Genomic DNA, 13,790 nt, shown 5'->3' with positions numbered 1-13,790 from the left:
AGCCCTGTCCAGCCTGGCCTTGGACACTTCCAGGGATCCAGGGGCAGCCCCAGCTGCTCTGGGAATTCCATTCCAGCCCCTCCCCACCCTCCCAGCCAGCAATTCCTTCCCAAGATCCCATCCAGCCCCACCTTTTTTCATCTTAAACCCATTAACCCATTCCTTAAGTAAAGTAGCCCCATTCCATTGTCCCACACAATATTTTTCCCAGTGCCCAGGCCTGTGATGCTGATACATTTCACAACCCTCCTTTCAACAGTCACAACTCCAAGTTGTACCGTTTTGGTCCTTTTGGAACTCATTTTCTCCAAGAGGGTCCCCAAACTCGAGGCCTCTCCTCATTCAGATTTCCCACCTTCGGGAAAATCCCAGCTGGCTCTTCGCTGAGGTTTGGCAAAGCATGGAATTGCTGCTGATTCCTGAATTCCTCTCCTGCCCTCACAGGAGATGAGAGGATGGAGAGCGGGAGATCTGAGCATCCATCCAACCACGCCAGAAACTTCCATTGGCTGGGCTTTTGCTGGTATTTGGGAAGAACGAGGGAGGAATCTGAGCTGCACGGCACGAGATAAATGTTTCCCCACGTCATGAATCTCTAGGTCTGATCAATTCTGGCTCTACATCTGCTGGTCCCAAATACGAGCCAATATTCCCCTCTGGAGACATCAGAAGAAATTGCACCTTGAGAGAGTCCCATTACATCAGGAATTTGTGTCCTTCAGGTGGCAGCTGAGCATTAAAGAAACAATATTTTTAGCAGCAGTTGAGAGCTAAATTTTAATTTAATTCTTTTTTCCAGAGTGTTTGTGGTTGTTTTTAGGACCTCAGAGACAACTAAACACTGATTTTTCTGTCACACCTGCATGGGAAGGTGGCATTTCTTACCTCAATCTCACGGCTGAGCGAGCACAACACAGAAATCGATTCTTTAAATCTTGTATTTTTTTTTAGCTGCTGTTAAAAAAGTGAAGTCCTGGACTCTTTCATCTTCCAGCTCTAAAGCTCTCAGCTCTGTGGGGACATAGAAATCTTTACAGTAACCAAAAGAATTATCTCAAGTCGTTGAGATTTTTTATGGTTTGGGAATTTGCGTTTGTACAGGGGAAGGACTGAATTTGGTGATATACCCAAAAGAACCCATTAAACTCAGCTTGGGCTTGTGGGAACAACTCTGGCTGTTCCACTTGTAATGTTAATATTTTAGTGAAAAACACCCCAAATGCCGTGTTTGCTGTTAGCAGCAGTCATTCCTCTGGTTGTCACCTTCCTGGATGTTTTCTAGGCTATTTAATATTTCAAAATAGCAGAAAATTAATGGGTTTTTTCTGATATTTGGTGATTGTTTTGGTCTGACTTTGCTAATATTTAAAAGACACTTAAAGTAGCCAAACGTCCGTTGAGTCTCCCAGAGCTGTTCACACTTCTTTTGGTGATCATTCTAATTTTAATCCCATTTTGGGATCACCTAGAAAGGATCTTAAACCTTTATTCCTCTTTTGGGAGTCACTTCATGCAGAATCAGTTCTATTACCTTGCACAGCCACGATATTTATCAGCAAGGTGTGAAACATTAATCCTGGAGTAGCTGATCATGGACCAAAATAATTCCCTGCAGTGAAGTTTTTAGGCAAAATACTGTGATTTCTGTTTCTTTAGGACCTCTTTGGTCTTCAGTGGCAAACGATCCACGGTCCATGTGCTGCAGTGAATTAGATAAACTTAATTGTATTTATTGTATTCAGCACTTGTGTAACCATCAGGTGTGGGAGCATCTCTAGGCCTCACTTTGCCCTTGCAGGGCCTAAAGGGGCTCCAGGAGAGCTGCAGAGGGACTGGGGCCAAGGCATGGAGGGCCAGGAGCCAGGGAATGGCTTCCCAGTGCCAGAGGGCAGGGCTGGATGGGAGATTGGGAATTGGGAATTGCTGGCTGGGAGGGTGGGCAGGGGCTGGAATGGAATTCCCAGAGCAGCTGGGGCTGCCCCTGGATCCCTGGCAGTGTCCAAGGCCAGGCTGGACATTGGGGCTTGGAGCAGCCTGGGATGGTGGGAGGTGTCCCTGCCCATGGGAGGTGTTCCTGCCCACGGGGTCAGGACTGGATGATCCTTAAGGTCCTTTCCAACTCAATTCTTTCCATGATTCCATCGACCCTCTCCCAGAATTCCCACTGTTAGGGTGGGGTGGCTTTCTGAGTGGGTCATGGACAGTGTGGGACCTCCCAGCTTTCTCTCTTGGTTTAATGTGTGCTCAGACTTTCCAGAACTTCCAATCCTGGGTGTTTTATCCCTGATTTCCTTGAGTCTGACCAACCAGTTTGGAATTTCTGTTCTGTCGGCAACCAGGATCCAGTTCAAAGGATTTTTGATGTTTCCTTAGTATTTCCTTGCTCTGTGGAAGCTCCCCAGAAGGTTCATCGCAGGTCCTCGGATGTTTCATGACTAAGGCAGAGGGAAGAGAACAGTTCAGGATCACACAAAAACCAACCAAGCTGAAGTGGAAATTTGAGCTGAATGTCAGAAAAAAATTCTCTTAATAAGGTTCTGGACTATTTGATATTTTTCCTGTCATTCATTTGTTTGAGGAGGGAATTTCAGGTATTATTACCATCATCATTAAGGCAAGGAGTCATTGATGCTCTGCATCTTCAGCTTCTTTTAATGATGTTTTAGAAGACATCTGAGAACAAGAAGTCAGAAGAAAGCCTCGGGAAGGCAGCAGTTGTAGGTTTCTAAATCAATCCATGCAGCTTTTTTAGGTTTGATGCTTTTTATCCCACACTTTCAGCTTAGGTACGACAGTGCTCACAACCAATTAAGTTGTGAGTTAGAATGAATTAAATTTTCTGAAATGAGGCGCTTTTTTTTTTCTTTTTTAATCCAAATGACTGTCATTTACCAAAAGCTACTTCATTTTCCTGAAAGTGCTTTTCTGTCTGAGGGGAATGCTTAATTGCAGCCACAAATCACCTCAAATGCTTTTATAGGAGGATAAAACAAGTTGAAAATTGTGCATCATTTTAAAAATGCAGGTTCTGAATTCAGAATAAGATGCAAATTTCTATTTATTTTTTTTCCCCTCCTGGCTGCTCTGTTGAAGAACTCCATCCTCACCATGGTGTCTCCTAAAAGTGTCCTTCAGAGCTGGGACATCCCTACAAGCCTTTTTTTAGGATTTCAGGCGATTCCCAGGAATATCTAGTGACCATGATTCAGGATCTGGTGACACCCCTGGATCTGAATTTTTATTCAGACAAAGCTTTTTTGCATTTTGAAGGTGGGACACAACTGATGGTTCTGGAGCCAGGCTGGGAGAGCTGGGAATGTTCCCCTGGAGAAGGGAAGGCTCCAGGGAGAGCTGAGAGCCCCTTGCAGGGCCTCAAGGGGCTCCAGGAGAGCTGCAGAGGGACTGGGGCCAAGGCATGGAGGGCCAGGAGCCAGGGAATGGCTTCCCAGTGCCAGAGGGCAGGGCTGGATGGGAGATTGGGAATTGGGAATTGCTGGCTGGGAGGGTGGGCAGGGGCTGGAATGGAATTCCCAGAGCAGCTGGGGCTGCCCCTGGATCCCTGGAATTTTCCAAGGCCAGGCTGGACATTGGAGCTGGAGCAGCCTGGGACAGTGGGAGGTGTCCCTGCCCATGGCAGGGGTGGAATGAGATGATCCTTAAGGTCTCTTCCAACCCAGCCCATTCTGGGATAAATATGGATTTCTGGGATAGCTGGGGGTCAAATTGCCTGTTTTGACATTTAAAAGTTCTGCAGATTGCTTGGATGAGTAGCACAGCAACGTTTTTGGAAAGGACTCTCGGGATGCATTTTTTCACATGCTGTTAAACACTTTTTTGTTCTTTATAGAGACTGGATTCTGTTGGAATAAGGCAGCCAGCAACATTTGAAGCTGAAATAAATAAATAGCACCGTGTGTGCCTGTGAATGTGTGGCTGTGTCTGCCAGGCAGAAAATAGGGAATATCTGTCGGCTCTTTAATGCCACCCAATATTTCCCATTTCAAACTCTCATTTGCAGTTTCTTGTGCTTTGGCTGGTCTTTTATTGCCAACTGGGGCTGTTTTTTAGGAAAATATGTTTGAGATACTCAGGTTTTTGGAGACGGAGAAGGAGAGATCTGTTGAATTCTGGTGACCTTTCCTGTGGCTGGGAATTTCTATCTCCACATTTCTCAGTAAGAAGAACTGTTGGGTGGAAGGTATGGAAAAAAATTCCAAATTTGGCTTGTTTGGACCCCTTGAAAGAAGTGCAGTGCTCACACTTCTGCTTTGTGGCAGCCAGAATTCCCAATGGACACAACTCCAGAGCTCATCAGGACCAAGCCGAAGGCAGGGGTTGGTTCCTGAGCCAACAACTCTCTCCCCTCGTGGTGCTTTTTGGGCTCCCAAACCTGCTGGGCTCCTTGAAGAGAAACACAGGATGACCAAGTGGGATTGGGAACCAAGGAAAATAAGAGAACTGATGGCAAAATTCCCACAAACAGGAAAGGTATAGAGGGATGAGAAGGCAGGAAGAGGAAAGCTTGGAAGCAGAGAGCCCTGTGGGATTTCCTGGCAGAAGAGTCACTCTTGGTGTCACATTTATTCGTGCAGGTGACAGTTGTGTGTCGCTGGGACTCCAGTCACAGGCAGGGTTGGAAATTCCCAACATTCCCCAGCTGAACTCCGTCCATCCCATTCCTTGGACAGGACAAGGATCTGCTGACAAGGGCAGTTCTGGGCTGTTGTGTCGTGAAAAATGAGGCTGTGATGTCCTGCGCAGCGGGGCAAAGGCAGGTGACACAAACAGCTCCGGTCTTTTTGACTTTGCATCCTTAATTCATGGAATCGTGGAATGGTTTGGGTGGGAAGGGACCCTAAGGATCATCCAGTGCCACCCCCTGCCACAGGCAGGGACACCTCCCACTGTCCCAGGCTGCTCCAAGCCCCAATGTCCAGCCTGGCCTTGGGCACTGCCAGGGATCCAGGGGCAGCCACAGCTGCTCTGGGCAACTCCCAGTTCTCTTAAATACAGAAAATTGATGGTTTCCATTATTAATCTGTTTTTAATGGAATTCTGAGTAGCCCTCCCAGTTCAGGACGTGGAGGCCATGCCAGTGCTGCCATTTAATGTCCCAGGAGGATTCCTGGTGCAAATCTCACCCACATCTGTACCTGGAGCTTTGTGACTCTTGCTTGGGCCCCCTGGTCCTGTGCCCAGTGGGGTTTTGAAGGTTGGAGCTCCAGAGTGGCTGCCTCGGGTGCAGAGCAGTGTGGGACCCATCCTGGCTGCTGGAAACATGGGGAGGTCATCTCTGAACCACAGCAGATCCCAGCAAGTGGGATCCCAGTGTTCCTCTGAGGCTGTAAAAATCAATTTATCCCACTGGATTATCAAATCCAGGAACTCCCGGGCCATTCCTGGCTGTAAGCCACACTCTGACATCCATATTTCATTTTTCTTTACCTTTTCTCTGCTTCCATTTCCCTCGGCAGAGACCCTTGGATTAAATGAAGACTTCACTGGTTTCCATTCCCATAATCATTTCATCGAACTATCCTTGAACATCCCGGCTGAAGGTCTCCCATCCGTATCCTCCCGTTCTCCGTGCCGTGCACGGCTTCAGTCTTAATAACTTCCTGCTGCTATCGAGTTGAAATCTGCATTTGTTCTTTATCACAAACGATGCTGAGCACTCACAAAATCCCCTCTCAGTCACTGCTGTCTGGCAGCTCACTCATAATCCATGATTATTTTATGGTTCCTATCAAGGAAAACAGGGATATGGTTTGATCCTGAGCAGCATCAGGTGAACCACTCTCGTCTTGTCCATGTCGAGACGTTAAAACTTAACAGGATACATCAACCACAATCAAGGAGAAGTTTTCCGGAGGTGAAGGCACACGTCTTTAGGAGAGATCTGGGATGTTGATTAATGCCAGGCACTGGGAAACAAAAATTCTTGATGGCACCATTTTCCAGCACTGACCTTTAGTCTGTGGTGCAGGAGACACTCGGGGTCACCCTCAGGATGTGGGATGAGGAGTTGCCACTCCCATTGTAGGTCAGCACATCTGAGCTCTGATGGTTTGCGTGTGGTCATTCTCCCTCTAAAAGGCTTCTTTTACTTGGTTTAGCCATTTTAAAGCATTTTCTGGACTTTAAAAGTGTTTAAAAGTTGTCCCTGTCACTTCACTGGACGATGCTCATTCCCAGTTCAAGCTCCTGTGTTGCTCCTGACCCACCGGAATGGGGTTTAATAGTAAAATTCACTTTCTGGGGAGTTTTGTGCTCTGTAAATAAACGTAAAAAGGAAGAGTGAGAGATTTACTGGCAGCCGTGAAAGGACTCAATGAGTGAGTTTGACACAGTCCCATCAACCTTGACAATGTCCCCTTTAGGACATGAGTGGTGGCACTCAGAGCTGGTGACATCAGCCCTGGTATTTCTGGGATCAGCTCCGTGGAGTCTCTGCTCTCTTCCCAGACAACTCCGCTGTTTCCCCCTTTTACAAAGCTGATTCCCATTCTCACCCTGTGAAATCCAGGGAATAAATCTACCAGGCTCAGTGATTCCCTCCCTGCAACATCTCTCCTTGGAGAAACAATCTTCCAACTGAACTCCCAAGGGATCCGCCCACGGAAGCTGCGTTGTCCAAATGTGTCACTCCAGACCCATGGAGTCAACAGGGAGAGGATTTAGGGAGAAAACAGCTCAGATTGGAAAGAAATCATCCATGGGAATTGGCTCCTCAGTCAGTGCTGAGAAGGGAAGTGCCTCCTCTGGAGTGAGGAACATGGAGGTAGAAAATGAAAGATAATGAAGCAGATCTCGGTGAAGGGTTTGGGAATAGGGTCAGTGCTAAGGAACAGATCATAGACTCCGTGAGGCTGGAAAAGACCTCTAAGATCATCAAATCCAGTCACTGTTCACTACCAAACCATGTCCTAAGTGCCACATCCATGTTTTTTGTCAGGGATGGTGACTCCACACTTCCCTGTCAGCCTGCTCCACTTCCTGACCACTTTCCACTGCATAATTTTTTCCAAATATCCAACCTAAGCCTCCCTCGGCACAACTCCGGACAGCGTGTCTCAATCCTTTTTGGCTCCTGATACTCAGTCCCTAATTCTTTTGAAAGGAATACCAATTCCACTGCCTCAGATGTAGTTAAAGACATGACGAGGTGATTTCGGGAAGAAAACTCCTCGCTGGTAACCAGATGGCAGCACAGAAATAAAGCGATTTTGCAGGAGATGGCAAACATTTGGTGTTGAAACATTCCCAGAATCGTCCTGCTGCTCTGCGTGCACAGGAATGGGATCCTGGGATGGAACAAAAAAGGGTGATAAAAATACACCATAACACAGACCTCCATAATGCAGGAGGGTAATGGCATCGTGCACAGACACTGCTTTTTTCCATGTTTTCTCTGGATTTTGAGCTGGAATATTTTGCAGTTCAATTTAGAGATGAGAAACCCACCTGTGGGAATCGAGTGACCGTGCCCAGGAGGAAGTTTGGCTTTTCAAAGGGATTTGTGGCATCTTCATTTTTTTAATGGTGATGTTGTTTTTATAAGGACATCTTCCCAGCATGTCCCAAATAGAAAAGCCAATTTTTTTTTGGACAAATAAACAGGAATTGTGCCTGGGATAGGGATTTTCTCTCATTTTATCTGTTCTTCTCCAGCAATTTAGTCTTCATCTCACCAACTGTTTGTATTTTATCTCTTTTTTCCTCTAAAACTACCTTGTGGACCTTTTCTCCTCTTCATTCCTCAAGCTGGGACAGTCCATGGTCATTCCCACCCTGCCGGCGCTCAGCTCTGAAACGTTGGAATGGCAAAGGCAGCACTAAAAAATCCAAAGGATCTGCATGGTTTAACTCCAATTTATTCTTCCCCTCTCTGTTTTCCAGGTTTATCCAAGAGATCGAGTACGCCATGGAGCTGGGCCCAGCCAAGCAGTGCCCGCTCCGCGAGTTCCTCACCATGTACATCAAGAACATCTTCCTCAACCAGGTCCTGGCCGAGATCAACAAAGAGATCGAAGGCGTCACCAAAGCGTCGGATCCGCTGAAAATCTTGGCCAACGCCGACACCATGAAGATCCTGGGAGTGCAGAGGCCTCTGCTGCAGGTAGGAGCTGAGTGACCACTCAGGACATTCCTGGTTGTCCGTGTCCAGCCAGGACCTGGCTGTGTGTCCAATAAGGAAGAACATGGAGCTGCTGGAACAGGTCCGGGGGAGGTCATAAAGATTCTCCCAGGGCTGGAGCCCCTCTGCTCTGGAGCCAGGCTGGGAGAGCTGGGAGTGTTCACCTGGAGAAGGGAAGGTTCCAGGGAGAGCTGAGAGCCCCTTGCAGGGCCTGAAGGGGCTCCAGGAGAGCTGCAGAGGGACTGGGGCCAAGGCCTGGAGGGACAGGAGCCAGGGAATGGCTTCCCAGTGCCAGAGGGCAGGGCTGGATGGGAGATTGGGAAGATTTTTGTGTGTGTCTCCTTTAGAAGTTCTGGGGACACCTTCCAGTCACAGAGCTGTGCAATCAGGATAAATACACATTCCAAGCTCCCAGGAGGAGCAGGGATGGGATCTGATCCCCCCAAGCCCTGTTGGTGATGGATGTGGAGCCCCACGGCTCCCTCCATCAGAAAAAGATGGGAGGGATTTGGGTTGGAGATGGAGTGTGTGTAGGAGAAGTCTTTGAAACACCTTTGTGAGTGTGGAACAGGGATAAAAGCAACAAGTCCTCATCCCAGCTCCATGGAGAACAGGAGAGTGTGGAATCCCACCCCAAAATTCTGAATTTCATGTGTTGCCTTGGACTGAAAGGTATGAACTGACTCTTGCTGTTGTTCTTGTCAAACTCTTTTAATCCTTTAAAGTTATTCCCTCTTTCCTGTGAAACCCTCTTGTCAGGGATGAATAACACTTGGAGAATCCTTAGGAAGCAACACCTTTATCCCAAGGTTTATGTGGCCATTTTCTATCCCAGTGTAGAGCTGCAAAACACAGGGATATTATAATACAGCGGTAGGAATAACTGTGATTATTGTTATCATTTCTAGGATTTTTGGTGGATTAATGGTCACTGACTCTGTGCCTGTCTGGGGTCAGCAGGGGTGGGATGGTCCTTTCAGAGCCAAAGCAAAATCAGATTCCAGAAGAGCATTTCCAGAAGTCCCAGCTTCTTTAGAAAGGGGCCAAAAGTCTCTTTCCAGGAGTTGAAATGTTTTGGAACTGCACAGAATCCCTGGATTGTTTCCTTCCCAAGCTTTACCAGCCTTAAAATGGATGAAGTATTTTTTGTGGCTCGTGGCTTCATTTCACATGAAAATGTGTTCTTTAATATCAATATATCTCCTTAAAGTTCGTTAGGGGTTGAAGAGACAGAATGGCTTGGAATTTTCTTGTCCAGTTGCTACAGTTTGTTTCTCATGATGGATGGAAATCGTTTTGAACTGGAATTATTCTTGGTCAAACTGTGTGTGGTCAGGAGGTCTCCTTGTTCCTGACATTAGAGAAGGGTAATTCTCTGAAAAGAGAAGAAAAATTGCTGCCTCTTTGAACCAACTCATCCAAATAGCTCCCTAAAATAATCCTATGGATTTTCCATTAAAGGGGGAAAAAAAAAAAGGCTATTTCTGCATGACAGGGCTGGAGCCTGGAGTCTTTGCCCCCGTCACCTCATGGATATGATGGAAATGTGGTGAATTAAGCTCTCCCCCAGCTTTTTCCTGCCTGGTTCATGGGTTCCTGCTTTAACCATCCCACTCTTTGCTATCCCAAAGATCTCTCTGAAGGTTCTGCAGCTGTGATTCGAACACGACTCGGGAATTATCAGCCCCCACTGCTCAGGCTGATAAAGCTGCTTTGGGATCACTATCAGCACATGTTTGAGCTGAACTAGTTGGGAGATAAGAGATTTTCCAGCATCGTGTCCTCACGGATGAATCATCCATTGCTGTTAAGATTATCCTTTAAAAAAATTGTCCTCTCTAAATATTCCATTTTACCGGAGCGCAGCCTCGTTTTCCATTCTTCCCTCCTCAAATGTAAAACACTTGAAACTCTTTTCCTTTCCAGAGCGACTGAATCACCGTGAAACTCATTTGTCTCAAAATTATTCAGCATTAAATTTCAGGCTGTAATTGTTTAAATCGATCCTAAATTGGGCTACAAGTGCCTGGACAGCTCCTTACAGGCTGTTCTTGTAGGGTTCTCAGTGAGGTAATAAATCTTTCCACCCAGCTGGTCACTGGCCTTAAAAACCTGTTGCTCCATCTCCAAAAAAATACAAATTGCTTCACTCTGGAGCAGCACAGTGGGATTTTTCCTTTCCTTTAAAGCCTCTGTTGTTTCTTATCTCAGCATTGTGTCCATGATGCTCCTGATATTTTTCTGGCCAAACTCCAGCGGCTAAAAATCCCCCAAAAAAAACCTCCTTAAAAAGTCAGGGTGTGCAGCTGTTTTTCAGGATAACAACTTGCTGGAGCCAATTCCCACAGCACCCACTCCATGCATGGAATCACTCACTTGTGACTTTCCAAGGAGACATCCCTGGGAGCTTCTGGAATGTTTTCTCCCCGTCAGACAAGTGGTTATTAAGGAGAAGGATGGTCCCAGCCAGCAGCTTTCGGTGGCTCACCAGGGCTGATGGCTCCACGCTTTGATGGAGGCTGGATGTTATTATTTATTAGTGTAAACAAATTAATTGTCTTTCCAGGCTGGCTCCCAGCCAGCAGCATCCATTAAGGAGCAGGCATGACTGATCAATTGGGGTTTTTCCCATTCAAGGATAATTTTAAAGCAGTTTTAATGGTTCTGAGCCTCATATTTCAAATTTTTTTTTGCAGTGGCGTGGTGTTACAACCAAGATGTTTTCAGCTCTTATTTGTATTTTTCATGTCAAGAGGGTAAAACCCACCAACTGCAGAATTTGTGCTAAATCTTCTTCTCCAACTAAAAACGAGAGACAGAATTATCTCTCGGTGGGAGTCTGACTCTCCCTGTTGCTTCCAATATTTCTTCAGATAATTTTTCCTCCGGGGGGAACGTTTAGTGCAGTTCCTGCCTTTTGTGGAAGCTTTCAGAAGGCTCCTGTATAAGTCAGCTGCGGATGTGTGAGTTCTCCACCGGGGAGTTCTGAGCTGTACAAAAGCAATCCCTTTAGGCGGAGCGTCAGGGCTTCAATTTATTTTAAAAATTCGAGTTTCACTTGCACGTTCAGTGCATCCCAGGGCAGGGGAGTTGCATGTGGACATTTTCAGGCAGTGCCCCTCGCAGGCAGAATTATTTTCGTCCTCTTCAGATCTGCAAAAGCAAAGAAGCAAAGTCACGCTTCACAAACCAGCCCACAGATGTGAGTCATGTTCGACCTGGAGGGAGCAGCCCCGTGTTTGAGGCCTCTGGATCCCGTTAATCCCTGAAATCACTGGATGCCTCTTCCGTGTCGTGAGTTGGAGTTGGTCAGGAACTGGATAACCCTCGTTTGCTCAGTGCTGAATCATTCAATTGTGGAATATTTTGGGTTGAAAGGGACTTTTAAAGGGTTAGAAGGGACCTTTAAAGGCCTTCCAGTCCAGCCCCGCTGCCGTGAGCAGGGACACCTTCCACTGTCCCAGATTTCTCCAAGCCCCATCCAACCTGGCCTTGAGTATTTCCACTGAGAGTTGGGTGCAAAATGTTGATCCTGGTCCCACCTGAGGCCACCAACCTGTTTTGTTCACCTCAGCAAGAGTCTGCCATGTTCTCCCCTGTGAGGGTGGGAAGGCCCTACCTAGAATGGAATTCCCAGAGCAGCTGGGGCTGCCCCTGGATCCCTGGCAGTGCCCAAGGCCAGGCTGGACATTGGGGCTTGGAGCAGCCTGGGACAGTGGGAGGTGTCCCTGCCCATGGCAGGGGTGGGATGGGATGGGCTTTAAGGTCTCTTCCAACCCAAACCATTCTGGGATTCCATGAAGGGACCTCACCCTCACCCTGGCCTGTGCCGCTGCTTTTCAGCGCTGGTTTGACTACTCACTCAACCCTTAAAACCACTAAAACTTCCTTGTAATTTACTTTATTTTCATTTTTTCCCTCTAGCTGTCAGTTTTTCCTCAGAAGTTGGGAGCAAACCACACGGATCTGGCCCCAGCCTCCATCCCAGGCCTTGATTGATTATTTTAATTACCCAAAGAGCCCTGCCAGGCTCCCTCAGCAGCACTATTGCTCTCATAAATCCTCATTTTGCCTCACAGGGCTGGTGTCAGACCCAGCCCCTGCTACCTCCCTGGCCAGAGGAGCGACCTTTCAGCCTGGCCACCCTCCTTGTTTAAAGCCCCAGCTGCACATTCCTCATTTGCAAACTCATTAAAGATCCCTGGCAGGAGAGCAGGGCCCTGCCATGCTGAGGCAGAGCAGCTTCTCCTCAGCCCAAGGGTGCTGCTGAAAATCCAGTGTGAAGTCACAGATCCAGCTGCCACAGGAGTGACACTCCCCCAGTTTTCCATTTTTCCTCCAGCTCCTTTTTTTCCAGGATTTCAGCAATTTTAAACCAGTGCTTTGCCTTCACTGGGGTTGTTTCGGTGATGGAGGAGCTGCAGTTCCAGGAGGAGCATCCAGCACCTGGAAAGGCAAAGTCTGATAAACTTCATTTGAAGGAACCTGTGTTGCTCCATCACCAACATTCCTCCAGGAATTTCTTTCATGGAATCCCAGAATGGTTTGAATTGGAAAGGACCTTCAAACCCATCCAACTCCACCCCCTGCCATGGGCAGGGCCACCTTCCACTATCCCAGGTTGCTCCAAGCCCTGGCCTTGGCCACTTCCAGGCCTGGGACATCAAAAATTTCCACAAACTTCTCTGGGAAACCTGGTTCTTCCGTAACTTTCTTTTCCCTAGGAAAGTTGAATATTTGCCTTTTCAAAACACACCAATGGTTTAATTTGGGGCCTGATTGGGCTGGGCTCTCTGCACCCATCAGCTGAAGGTTGTGTCCCCCTCTCACATCACACATATTTTTCCTTTCCCTCTGCTTGTTTTGCTCCATAAATCCCAAATCCAGCCTGGAACAGTCTCAGGTGAAGCATTTGATGGATGGCACCAAGAGAAGAAACTTCCCCGTGTTCTTGCCAGGCTCCTCCAAAGTCCCATTACTTTTCTTCGCTCGCATTTTGAAGCCCATTTCATTGAGGAAGAATAACTCTCATTTCCAGCTTTTGAAATGTTTTCCTAATCACAAGTGCTGCATGAGAAGAGCCATCACATTTTGAATAATTGATGGCTACTTTATTGAGTTGTCAGCACTAATTCATCCTCCTTTTGAAGCGCTGCGCTGTTCAAAGCAGCAATCCTTTGACGACGTGCTCATTTTTCGAGGAAAAGTTCATTTTTATAATTACTTTCTTTTTTTTTTTTTTTTTTTTTTTTTTTCCCTCCTCCACCGTGGAATGTAATTGTAGCTGTGTGGTGAGAGGGAGGGATGAGGCACCTTCCAGCTCATGCACCCTCTAAAATGCCTTTATTACTCCTTTGGCTGCTCATTTCTCTGCCTCCCTCCTCTCGAAGAGCTTTAATTATACCTGGCTTAAAAGCACGTTTTGAAATATGACACCCGGCTCTCTCGGAGAACAAAAGAGACATTAATCTATTGTTGAAAGGGAAGGTGTAAAGCTCTTTTTTTTGTGTGTGGCAGGGGCTGCCCCTTCCTGACAAGCAGCGTTCAGTGGGAGTAGTTGGGATTTTGGAGGCAGGGACTTGTCAACAGGAGAATTAAAAAATGAGCAACAGTGCAGGGATGCTGCCATTCCATTGAAATATTCCTCCTGGCA

At 47.0% G+C, this 13,790-nt stretch overlaps 1 protein-coding gene across 1 annotated transcript in view; it reads left to right on the top strand.

The window, feature by feature from the left end:
- EXOC4 (exocyst complex component 4) overlaps positions 1-13,790 on the top strand; it is a 290,535-nt gene that overhangs the window by 205,511 nt on the left and 71,234 nt on the right. The window contains 1 exon segment of the mRNA XM_008628862.2: positions 7,900-8,119. Coding sequence (XP_008627084.1) covers positions 7,900-8,119 — 220 coding nt within the window.

Source organism: Corvus brachyrhynchos, unplaced genomic scaffold (assembly GCF_000691975.1).
Source record: "Corvus brachyrhynchos isolate BGI_N302 unplaced genomic scaffold, ASM69197v1 scaffold182, whole genome shotgun sequence".
NCBI lineage: Eukaryota > Metazoa > Chordata > Aves > Passeriformes > Corvidae > Corvus > Corvus brachyrhynchos.
The sequence above is the reverse complement of the archived record's forward strand: the minus strand, read 5'-3'. Positions and strand labels throughout refer to the sequence as shown.